The sequence below is a fragment of the Lontra canadensis genome, unplaced genomic scaffold, assembly GCF_010015895.1.
Source record: "Lontra canadensis isolate GAN:19392208 unplaced genomic scaffold, GSC_riverotter_1.0 scaffold48, whole genome shotgun sequence".
In the NCBI taxonomy this organism is placed as follows: Eukaryota; Metazoa; Chordata; class Mammalia; order Carnivora; family Mustelidae; genus Lontra; species Lontra canadensis.
Window position 1 is genome coordinate 8,705,176 of NW_022631042.1, and position 12,249 is coordinate 8,717,424.

The following is a 12,249-nucleotide window of genomic DNA, read 5'->3' on the forward strand; positions in this document are numbered from 1 at the left end:
AGGTCCCAAATAGCAATAGTGGCAACCGTGATAACACAGATAATTTCTATTAATGAAAGCTGGAGTTATTTCTTACCATTCCATTTCCTTGCATGTCAGTCTAAAGTTGCCTGGTCACCTTAATCTGAGTCTTCACCTGTGGAGTCGTGAAGCATTGACTTGTGCCACAGTGTCTGATCTCCCCCAGAAAAAAAGTGGACAAGATGGCTAGGGTTCTAACGAGAACACAAATGCTAATTTACCCACGTGGATTTGAAACACAGTGTCAGCAGAAGAGAACTTAACTTCCATAACGTGGTTCCAATGCAAAACTCAGTGGGTTTCAGTTCAGCATTTGCAGTCTGCGCCTGCCGTGCTAAAACCTCAGCAGCAAGAGTGCAGAGTGTGTCTTCATGCCGTTCTCACCCAGCACGCAGGAGTGGGAGAGGGTGGTGGGTGTTCGTAATGACAAGAGAGGGAACTAAAGGGTCAAGAGGAGGTAAGATGTGGGTAGCAGAAGGGAAGTAAGGGTTTTGCAACACAACCTGGAAGTAGGAAGAAACAACACCATAGCCTTGGTCCTACACTGTTGTCCACCACTGGGGCCTAGGGAACTGAACTGTGGGCCAGGGAAGGAGGAAGCCAAATCAGCACCCCACAAAGCATGCCCTGAGAAGTGCATGGGTCCTTCTCCCCCGTTTATGTTGAAAAAGCTTACCCCAGCCTTCCCATCTAAATCTTCCAAGTTCCTGAGTCTTGAGAACTATGTGTACACACTGGCAGTCAGCGCCAGTTGTGGGAAATGGAGTCTCCATGAGGGATGGGGGTGAGGAGTTAGCTGGAGGCTGGCATCGAGGAAGAGGAGGAGGAGCCAGAGCTGGATGGTTGTCAGGAACATGGGTGGAGCTGAGTAAGTAGGTGGTGGAGTGAGAATGAAGAGCTTGTAGGAATGTAGCCTTGCTCTCCTTCTGGTGCTTCACTCTTCCCCCCAGGGTCCCATCCTCAAAGTAGCCAAATGGGCTCTGGGCAGAGAATGAAGTAGGGCTAATGTTTGAAGATGGGGGGGAGCGGATGGATGGGGAATGGGAGGATGGAGTTTCTATTCATTGCTGTCTCTCTTTGGCTTTGAGTGAAGACATACAAGGTTATGAGACAGGAGGTTGTGGGGAAAATGAAGAAGGAGGCTGGGAATAGTAAGAAGTAGCAGCAGAACTGGATTTCCCTTCTTTCTTCATTCTCCTTCTCCTTGATTCCCAGTGGTTCATAGCAGGTGCTTAGAAAACTTTGTGGAATTTTCCTGGGGAAGCCTATTCTCACCTGCTGCTGACTGTGATGAGGCTAAGGGGAGTAGACTAGGGTAGGTGGAAGGGGTGAGAAGACCAGCATCTCAGCAGATGTAAGCTGGGGTTGTGCTTGAACCTATACCTCTGAGTGGTAGAGAGAGATGGGGAGAGAGAATCCTACAAGAGTGTCCTGTAGCAGATAATGTCCGTGTCACACCAAATCCCACTCCCCACCTAGCCCACTCTGGGGGTCATCTGTAGCTTTGGTGGACAGTTACCATACACACTGACAGCACCTGTGTTCCTCTGCCTGAGAGCTTTCTCTGGCCACAGGAACTTGCTTGGCTTCTCAGGGGGCATTGCTAGAAGTGCCAGGAGATCACCTCCCTAGGAACAATTGTTAATCACCAAGGGATGGAAAAACAATGGGCAAATAGCCCAGTTTCCTCACCCTTTGGTGGGAGAGTTCAGAGGTGTGTTCCACACCCTTAGAGAGTCCTCAGTGAGACAGTCGGCCCCAGGGCAAACCTACAGAGAGGCACACTCCTGGCTAGATTCCTCTCTTCCCCATCTCACTTCCCCATCCTCCCCTGAAAATTTCCGGTATCACTTCTCAAACCAGTTGAACTCAAACTTTAGCCTTGAGGCCTGCTTTTGGGTGAATGAAAAATAAGATAGATCCCATCACACACACACACACACACACACACAGAGAGAGAGAGAGAGAGAGAGAGAGAGATACAAATATGGTAAAAGATGTCACCACATGAATGAATAACATACCTTACCACGGTGTCATGCAGCAAGGTGTACTTGGCTTTTAACTCTGCCATTCTGGTTCCAGGAAGTTTTCCCATACTGTGCAACTAGCAAAGAGAATACAAGATAACTGTTAGCCATCACCCTTTTTATGCTTAAAGCAGAGACAAAATGGATATAGGGATATCTTATAAAATCTTCCCATCCAACATTAGAGAGGAAACATACCAGGCAATATGGTGCATTGCAAAGATGCTGGGTGTTTGGAGAAAATGGTTCTATTCTGCCTCTTGTAATCTCTATGTTCCTGATCAAGACTCTTACCTCTCTAGACTATGATTTTTTCATCTGTAAATTGAGGGAAGGAATTGAGCTAAATTCTTCCAATTCTAAAAAACATACTTCTAGATTTAGCAAGCAGCCTGAATAGTATAGATGACTAGAATGGCTGTCTGTAAGTTGAGAGAACTAATAATTACTGAGCAACTATTATGGGCAACTGTTGTACATCAAGTATTTCTTTGTCAGAAAGGTTTTGTGAGGTAGGGATTATGTCCATTTTAAACTAAAGTTGAGAAAGTTAATTGATTTGTTTCAAAGTTACAGAGCTGGTTAAAGGCAGTATCAGAATGTAAAACCAAATGGTCCAGCTCCAAAAATCCATGATTGTTCCCCTGTCCCACTGTCTCTCTACCTCTACAATCAAAGAAGCATGCAAGTTTATTTGGTACATAAAGTGATATTATTTTTTCCTTTTTCATTTCTGATAAAAGAACGTTTGATTTGCCCTCTGAGTTACAGGATAAATAGTAATAGACATCAGAGTACAACATGAAATGCTGACATTTTACTATAATGCGATGAGCATTTGTGTTAGGTTTGACTTTAAGTGAACTGCTACTGACATAGTATCAAAAAATGGAACTAAAGAAAAGATTTGTGTTTACCAATGCCATGTTTGTTGTTCTTACCTCCAAAATATCTCTTGAGTCTCTCTGTTTTCATCTTCTTTCCCTGGCCCCACTCGTCCAAGTCCCATCCCATCTCAGCTAGACTACTGCAAAACTTCCCACTGTCCCCCTCCCCATCCCTGCATCCACTCAGGCCCCCATCTGTCTACATTCCAGGGAGATTTTTTGAAAAATCAAACAAGGTTTTGCTATGCTGAATTTTCAAGACTCAAGTGAAACAGAATTCAAGACCCTGGAGATGACCCCTGAGGTCCTGTATGACCCTGCTACCTCCCAGTCTCCTTTCAGAACCCACTCCTCAAGCTCTTAATGCTCCAGGCACACTGGTTTCCTTTTATTTCCATAAATGCATGAATCTCTGTCCTTGCCCTGGGCCTCCATGTTGGCCATTCCTCACTTTTCTCTGACTCCAATTCTTTCTTCATAACTTAGTTTCTTTTTCTTTTCCTTTTAAGATCTTATTTATTTATTTTATAGAGGGAGCACACACACAAGTAGGTAGAATGGCAGGCAGAGGGAGGGAGAAGCAGGCTCCTCACTGAGCAGAGAGCCCCATGTAGCTTGAAGCCAGGACCCTGGGATCGTAACCTGAGCTGAAGGTAGATGCTTAACTGACTGAGCCACCCAGGTGCCCCCAAATCTCAGTTTCAATATCAATCCACAATCAGGCCTCTTCTGACTTCTAAATTAAGATAGACACCCACACACACCACTGACCCCAAAAGAATGCTGTACTTCATAACATATAACATATTACAATCTGTAGTGATAAATATATTTATGTGATTCCCCAACCACCTGTATAAGCACCGCGAGGAAAGTGCCCGAGTCACCTGTTCTTCACGGTGTCCTCAGCCAGTAGAGACCCAGGACAGTGCAACTACGTGGCAAGCACGTGCCGTGCAAGCAGACTGATGAGATGGGAAGGTTGGCGTCTTCACAGTGGGCTTTCATGTCTCTCTACCCAAATCAGGGTAGAAAAAACATTATAATATGCACTGTGGAACCTTCTCTCTTTTGTGAAAGTGCTTGAGGTCTTCTGCAAGGGACTTACCAGATATGGGGCCCCATCCTCACAACCCTGATTTTCTATATATGGGTGACGTACGGTAAACAATATTTCTCTTTTTTAGTTATTTGCATTCTGGTCAGTTAACATACAGTGTAATATTAATTTCAGGTGTACAGTTTAGGGATTCAACACATACAACACCCAGCGCTCATTGCACCAAGTGCCCCCTGCCCTCCTTAACCCCTGTAACCTATTTCACCCATCCCCCCACCCATCTCCTCTCTAGTGACCATCAGTTGTTCTCTGTACTGAAAACGCTATTTCTTGGCTGTCCTTTCTCTTCCCACCCCACCCTCCATGATCATCTGTTTTGTTTCTTAAATTCCACATACCAGTGAAATTATATTGTATATGTCTTTCTCTGACCAGCTTTTTTCGCTTAGCATAATACTCTCTAGTTCCATTCATGTTATGGCAAATGGCAAGATTTCATTCTTTTTTATGGTTGGGGAATATTCCATTGTATATACCCACCACATCTTTATCCATTCACTAGTCGGTAGACATTTGGGCTCCTTCAATAATTGGGCTGTTGTTGATAGTGCTGCTATAAGCATCAGGATGCATGTATCCCTTTGAATTAGCAATTTTGTATTCTTTGGGTAAATACCTAGTAGTGCAATTGCTGGATCTTGGGGTAGTTCTATTTTTAACTTTTTGAGAAGCCTCCCCACTGGGTAAAGGAGATTTTTAAGCCCTTTGAGGAGGTTCTACTTCTTCCTATATCAAATATTTTGAAATATATTAATATGCCACCTTACATATAATTCACATGTAATTTCTTAAGTGCTGAGTTGCTATTGGTAGGTTGACCTCATGGTACATTTTATAGATATTTCATAAAACACATTAATTTTGTTTCTTCAGTTTTCTTTCTGCATTTTTGAGTTAATATGTAATTTACTTCAGGTCACAAACATTTTCACTAAAATCAGTGTAAGACATCAGCACTGCGCCTTTAAGGCCTAATATGTTTAAAAAAAAAAAAAGCTTTGCATATGGGCCCTCTTAAAGGAGAAAAATTACTGGGAAAAAATTATGAAAATGTAAGGTGAGAATATGTTTATTCTCACACACATATGTTTATGCACATGTGTGTGCATGTAATATGAAGACCATGTGGGTACCGGCCTCATAATTAGGCAACAAGTTAACTACTCTAGGTAAACCATTGGATAAGGTAATTATGGACTCTTATGTTTAAAAACACATATTGTACTTATAATTTTGTTTTCAAGCTGAAATTACATTACCTCTCACCTACTGCCCTGCCTAATGGAAGCAGAAGCAAATGTGACCTAGGTCCTCCCCCCAGGCACTCACTTTTTGAGAAGATAGACATAAAAGAAAGTACAGAACACTCACTTTCCACTCAGTAGTTTTATTGTTAGTAAATAACCATATGCCATTATTTTCTCTATATTGTAAGTGAAAGCAGATGAGTAAGATTATAAATTATAGACCACTTCCGGGGGTGGAACTTCCAGAATGGTCATTTGAAGAGCTTGATGAACTTCTCCCTCAAAGAAACATTGACTCAACCATCAAAAGTAACTAACACAACCATTTAATGGACCTAAGGACAGATAAAATATTGAGATGTATCTATTTAACAAAATCCAAAACTCAGTAAGAGCAGTAGCCAACCGTGGCATTTGAACCAGGAACTGCACCCATTACCCCATCCCCATGTGTGGAAGAGCTATTCTGGGCAGCCTCAGCAGCCAGTGAAGAGCTCATCTGCTCCACCTTCTTATTTATTGCTAAAGACCTCTTCAGGTGGGTGGGACAAAGTTCAAAATAAAAGAAAGAAGAAAATATCTACAAAGAGACATCAGAGGCTGCACACTGTGGGGGAGACACACTTCACAGATTAGTCCAGCCAAGTCACTAAACAAATAAATGAACAACAGTAACACAAATCCAACAGCAACAAGAAGCCTTGGGAGAATCAGAAACCAGAGTTGTTAACAATATATTATCTAAAATGACCAATTATCAACAAAACAATTATGAGTCCTTCAAAGAAATAGGGGGGGAAAAGGGCAAAAACTCTTTTGGGAGGGGTGCAGATGTTGGAATTAATGAAGACTTCAAAGAAGCTATTATAAATATGTCCAAATAATGAAAGGAAACCATATTTAAAGAATTAAAGGAGAATATGACGGCAATTCATCAAATAGTGAATATTGATAAGGTATGATCTAGAAGGCTAAGAACTAAGATGATAAAACTATGTTCTTTGGGTCAAAAGAATGTATGATTTTTATATTTTTATGTTTGCTTATCTGTATTTTCTAATTTTCTCCAAACCATGTATTGCTTTTAATAATAAAATGCTATTAAAATACGCTTGGAAACTATTGCTGTTAACAGTAGGGATTCAGAGCAGAATTTCAAACTGGAGAGGGCTGCGGTCAGATCCTACTGGCAGATACAACCAGATTCTAGCTCAGACTTAATGAAAACTCAGTTGTACTAAGTTGAATCTTTTCTAAAATACCAGTTATTTGCAACCCAATGGCAGGTGGGCCACGGGTACATGTTGGCAGGTTTTATGACTACAGAAAAAGCAGGAAGGCAGGAGAGATTTCCTTTCCTATTTATTGTTTCTGTCACCCCAGTAGCCAAACTGCCTTTGATGCCTACAAACCGATGAAGAAAGCTGACGGGGCGAAACATCTGGTATACCTTTATAGTTTCTACATAAATTGAAAAAATTTAAGTCATTGATGTTTAGAAAGAAGATTGATAAGCTATCTTTTATTTGGTCTACTCTTCTAAAAACAAGTCTGTCTTTAAAAGATCAGGGGTGGTTCAGTAAGTTAAGACGCTTAACTCAGTAAGTTAAGCGTCTGCCCTCAGCTAACACCATGATCCCAGGGTCACGGAACTGAGCCCTGCATCGGGCTCCCTGCTCAGCGGGAAGCCTGCTTCTCCCTCTCCCTCTGCCTGCTGCTCCCCCTGCTTGTGTGCTCTCTCAGTCAAATAAATAGATAAAATCTTTTTTAAAAAGAAAAGAAAAAGATCAAACTGTGAAGAATGGATTCTAGCCTTCTTAAAAATAAAATTCATAATCTGGATGTAATATAGATCTAACAGTGACTGACTCTTCTGTGAAACTGTAAAATGTCTCCATAAGTGAGTCTACCTCTGGTTGGGAACTTCAGACTCAATTCTAGAGGATGAAATGCTTCACTTATCAACATGAACATGGAAAAAATGGCTGTTCTCACACTGCATGATACAAATGGGCACAGAAACCAAGTTTGTCATGTTTTAAAAATGCAGGATCTAAGGCATAGAGTGTAAGACCCAACTGAAATTGTCAAAGAGTATACATAAGGAAAGGTTAGAAATAATGTCATGAAGTTCATAAATATGATTTCACAATAGATAATTGTGTTACTGAATTGCCTTGGTGGTAACTGAGACTGGAAGGAAACATTTACTCTACAGCTGAAAGTTTAACAAGGGTTCATGATTCATGGGCAATGTGTAATGATACGGAAAAAATTTCAAACATGGAAATTCTAGGACATTCCAAGGGAAGTAAGAACTTTCACCAAGTGAACTTAATGTGGAAGGGGGTCAGCATGAGGAAACAATTAGGTGTTTGTGTGGGTGTGCGCAGGGAACCACAGTGACCGTGGTTATTAACCTATTTGATTCTTGTTGCCTCTATGACACTACCTACTGGTTTGGTCTTATCCTGATAAATGGCCGCCTTTGGGGGCTAAAACTTGAAAGCATAAACCCTTGCCATCCTTGTCTCCTACACACACTCTCCCTTTCTCTGCTAAAAATAAACAACATGGCCCTTTGAAACAGTTTTCAAATGCAACTGAGCTCTCAACAATGCTTTGTCACTCACTGTTGTCTGACTTTTCCCCTTGGTTGTTATATTAAGCTTTAGCTTTCCCATATACCTAACTCATTCACCAAACAAAATTAAATCACCTGAACTCATCCTCTACGTCAACGGACCCATTTATCTGCAGTCACAACTACCCTTAACTTCTTTTCCGAAATCTCAAAAATGAAGTCCTCCTTTCCTCTTGGTTAGGGCAAACCTATCCACCTGTGTTTTCAAATATATTCTCTCCTAGCTTGTCCTAGATATTAAAGCATCGGCTATACCTTTCTTTCCTTTATAATCTCTATTTCTCCGTCTTAATTGGCTCAGCCCAATATTGTAGTCAGGTACATCACAAGTGGACTTCGATTTGTATTCCAGCCCTACTACTTTTTTTTTTTTTCCAAATTCTAGTGTAATTAGTGTACAATGTTACATTAGTCTCAGGTGTACAGTATAGTGACTCAACAATCTTATACATTACTCACCGCTTATCATGATAAGTGTACACTTAATCCCCTTCACAAATATTTCCCTTATCTCCCCACCCACCTCCCTTCTGGTAACCACCAGTTTTCTATATTTGAGTCTGTATTTTCATTTGTCTGTTTTTTCTTTGTTTTGTCCAGCTCTACTACTAATTCACTTTGTAACTTGGAGTCATATTTAATCAATCTGTGCCTCAGTTTCATCAGCTGTAAAAGACAAAAGTCAACCCAACTTCATAAGTCTGTAGTGAAAACTAAATGAATAATTATACGTAAGGTTTTGGTATAGTGTCAAGTACACAAATAAGAGCTTAATCAATGGCAGGTATTTTATTATTATCATCATTGACATTATCCTCAATCTACAAATTTGCTCAAGTCTTTCTCGTTTAAAAAAACAAACAAACAAAATCCACCTTGGGTGCTATGCTCCTATCTCTGTCTCCTTCACTCTCATTTCAGCTTTTCTCAAAGGAGTCATCTCGGCTCTGTATCTCCACTCTTTTACCTTCCAGTCCCTCACCAGTACGTAGTCATTGGCCTGTTAGCCCTTGACCAAACTGATTAATTCACAGATGACTTTCTCATTTCTCTGGCTGATTTTGAGATTTTTCTCTTAGCCCCTGTCTTCCAGTAATTTGTGTATGATTTATCTGGATATGGTTTGCTTCAGCCTGAGATCTGTCCACAATGTTGGATCTGTGAGTTCATAGTTTTCATCACATTTAGAAAAATTTCAAATGTTGGTTTTTCAAATATTTTTTCTGTCCCCCTCTCCTCTCCTTCTGCAACTAATTATTCATATGTTTGGCCACTTGATGTCCACAGATCACTGCTGTTCTCTTGATTTTTATTTTACACTCTTTTTTCTTTGTTTCATTTTGAATAGTATCTATCGTTACATCTTAAAAATCCACTAATCTCCTTTTCTTTATAGTGTTTAATCTGCTGTTAATCCCATCCAGTGAATTTTTTATCTCAGATACTGGATTTTCATCTTTGGAAGTTTGATTTGTGCCTTTTTACAGCTTTCTCTTTTCTCATGATGTTTATGCTTCCTTCCACCTTTTTTCCAACATTCAAAATCTCTGTATCTGTTCTGATGTCCTTGTCTATTAATTCTATTTCTGTTCCACTCATTGTTTGATTCTTGTCCTCCTTATAGGTCATATTTTTCTGCTTCTTTGCATGCCAGACATTGCCAATTTTATACAGTTGGGAGATGGATTTTTTAAAAATATTCCTTTAAATATTTTGGGACATTGTGAGTCATAGTTAAGTTACTTGGAAACCGTTTGATCCTTCCAAGGCTTTGCTTGTGATCTTTGGTAAGGAAGTCCAGAATGATCTTTTGTCTAGGGCTAATTTGGCAGCACTACTGAGTCAATACCTTTGTACTCGGTGCCCACACATTAGGAGATCTTTGTATTCTGATTGGTAGCAACGTGAACTATTAGCTCTGTGTGAGTTTCAGGTGTGGTTCCAACCCTTCCTCTTTGGGAGTCCTGTCTCCAGCCTCAGCAGTATCCTAACAAGCATGCACGGATCAGGATTCCTCTGCAGATCTCTGGAGCTTCTGCCCTCTGACACTCTTCCCTCTCCTCACCTATCTGTTTTAGTCAACTTGGCCTCCCTGAATCCCCAAACGTGTCACCGCAAATCAGCAAGACCACCTGGGTCTGTTTGGGTCCCCCTCCCTATGCTATCCCTTGAAAACTCAGAGTTGTACGATGGCACAATTATAGATCTCCATTCACCATATACTCCCAGAGATTACTGTCCTGTGCAGTCTGTTGTCCAAAGTCTGAAAACCACTGTTTCATCTAATTTGATTTTAGTTGTTTAAGGTAGGAGGGTGTATCTGGGTCCTGTTACTTCATCTTAGTCAGAAGTGGAGTCCCAGTGATCTCTTAATTATTATTCAAATGACATTTCTCTGTCCTTAGGTTACTTGATAATTTTTTAACATTTATTACTATTGACCTATTATAGTTCATCATTCCTGGTACTCTCTCCTCTTCCAGGTTCTGTAATACATAGTCTCACAGTTGTCTCTCTCACTTTTCTGTTTTCTTCTCTGGTCCTCCCTTTAAAAGCTGGTGCCATCCAGGATTTGGTCCTTATCTTTTCCCTTTTTATATATTCACTTTCCCCGGGGCCTCTTATTCACTCCCAGAGTCTAAGATACCCCCTAACAGAGGGGACTGCAGGCTGTTGGAACAGCTAGAACTTTTTGGTCAAGGAACTTGTAAGACTATGGGAGTTAGGGTTAGAGTAATAACTCTAACACCTGTCCAACACCTGGAATACATGAAATTGTTTACTTAATACAGTATCAGTGTTCAGGTATTGCGATCATTTTTTTAGACAGAAACCTCTCATGTGGCATTTTATCCTTTAATAAACAAAATATGTAATTCTTTATGGAGCATGTGCAAGAGATAACTAACCACTTACCCCAACTTCAAGTCTTGTCTCCTTTGAATATGCCCCTCTGTGCTGCCAGCAAAACACAATTTTCACCTTGTTTAAACCCTTCAAAGGATCCCATCATCTTTAGGAATAACTCTAGTTCCCTTAACATGGGCTTTCATTAGACAAAGGCTTTCATTATCTGGCAGCTACCACCCTCTCCAAACTGGTCTCCTCCCTTTCTAAAGCTCCTGTAACCATTTCAGTTCTGTGTCATGGCCTGTGCTGGGCAGAATGATGCTCTTCCCTTTGACCCCAAAAATGTCACATCTTAATCCCCTATGACATACCTAGTGATATGTTACTTTACATGGCAGAAGGGACTTTGCTGATGTGATTAAGAGTGTGGACCCTGAGATGCAGAGATCATTGTGGATTACCTGACTGGCCCAATAATAGGAGTACTTAAAACAGAGGACCTTTCCTGGCCAAGTTAGAGAGATGAAATAGAAGAAAGAGGAAAGATTGCAAGTGTGAGAAGGACTTGGCCTACAAGAGGAAGTGGTCATGGGATAAGGAATGTGTGTAGCCTCTAGAAGCTGGAAAAGGAAAAGAACCAGATACTCTGGTAGAGCCTCCAGAAAAGAATGCAGTCCTGTCTACACCTTGATTTTAGCTCAGTGAGAACCCTGTTGGACTTCCAACCTACAGAATTATAAGATCATAAATTTTTGCTCTTTAAGCCACCAAATTTGTGGTAATTGGTTAGGAGAGCAGTAGAGAATGAGACAGTTCCCAACCCTACCATGCCTTCCCTGATCTTCAATTTCTTTTCTCTCTTGTCTGCTTGGAGAACTCTTATTTGCCCTTTAAAACATCTCAGTGGTCATCACCTGATACCTCCAGGTAGAATCGCTTCTTTTTCTCTATTTTTAGATGCATCTATTACGGTACACATTGTACACTACTATCAAAATATGTTTAAACATGTTTCTCCCTCTAGGTTGTGTATTCTTTGGTGATGGAAACACTACCTTACTCATCTTTTTTTTCCTTTTTTAAAATTTTTTAAATTTTTTTATAAACATATAATGTATTATTAGCCCCAGGGGTACAGGTCTGTGAATCGCCAGGTTTACACACTTCACAGCACTCACCATGGCACATACTCTCCCCAATGTCCATAACCCCACCACCCTCTCCCAAGCCCCCCAACCCCCAGCAACCCTCAGTTTGTTTTGTGAGATTGAGTCTCTTGTGCTTTGTCTCACCCCCATCCCATGTTGTTTCATTTAGTCTTTTCCTACCCCCCAAACCCCCACGTTGCATCTCTACTTCCTTATATCAGGGAGATCATATGATAGTTATCTTTCTCTGATTGACTTATTTCGCTAAGCATAATACCCTCTAGTTCCATCCACATTGTCGT

General features: G+C 40.8%; 1 protein-coding gene across 6 annotated transcripts in view; it reads right to left on the reverse strand.

Moving 5' to 3' along the window:
* CCDC146 (coiled-coil domain containing 146) overlaps positions 1–12,249 on the reverse strand; it is a 113,434-nt gene that overhangs the window by 37,447 nt on the left and 63,738 nt on the right. For 5 of the 6 annotated variants that reach the window (XM_032873287.1, XM_032873292.1, XM_032873286.1 and 2 more), the window contains exon 3: positions 2,046–2,128. In XM_032873287.1, coding sequence (XP_032729178.1) covers positions 2,046–2,128 — 83 coding nt within the window. Of the gene's footprint in view, positions 1–76; positions 111–2,045; positions 2,129–12,249 lie in introns of those variants that run through there. The other variant, XM_032873290.1, reaches the window with a different exon arrangement.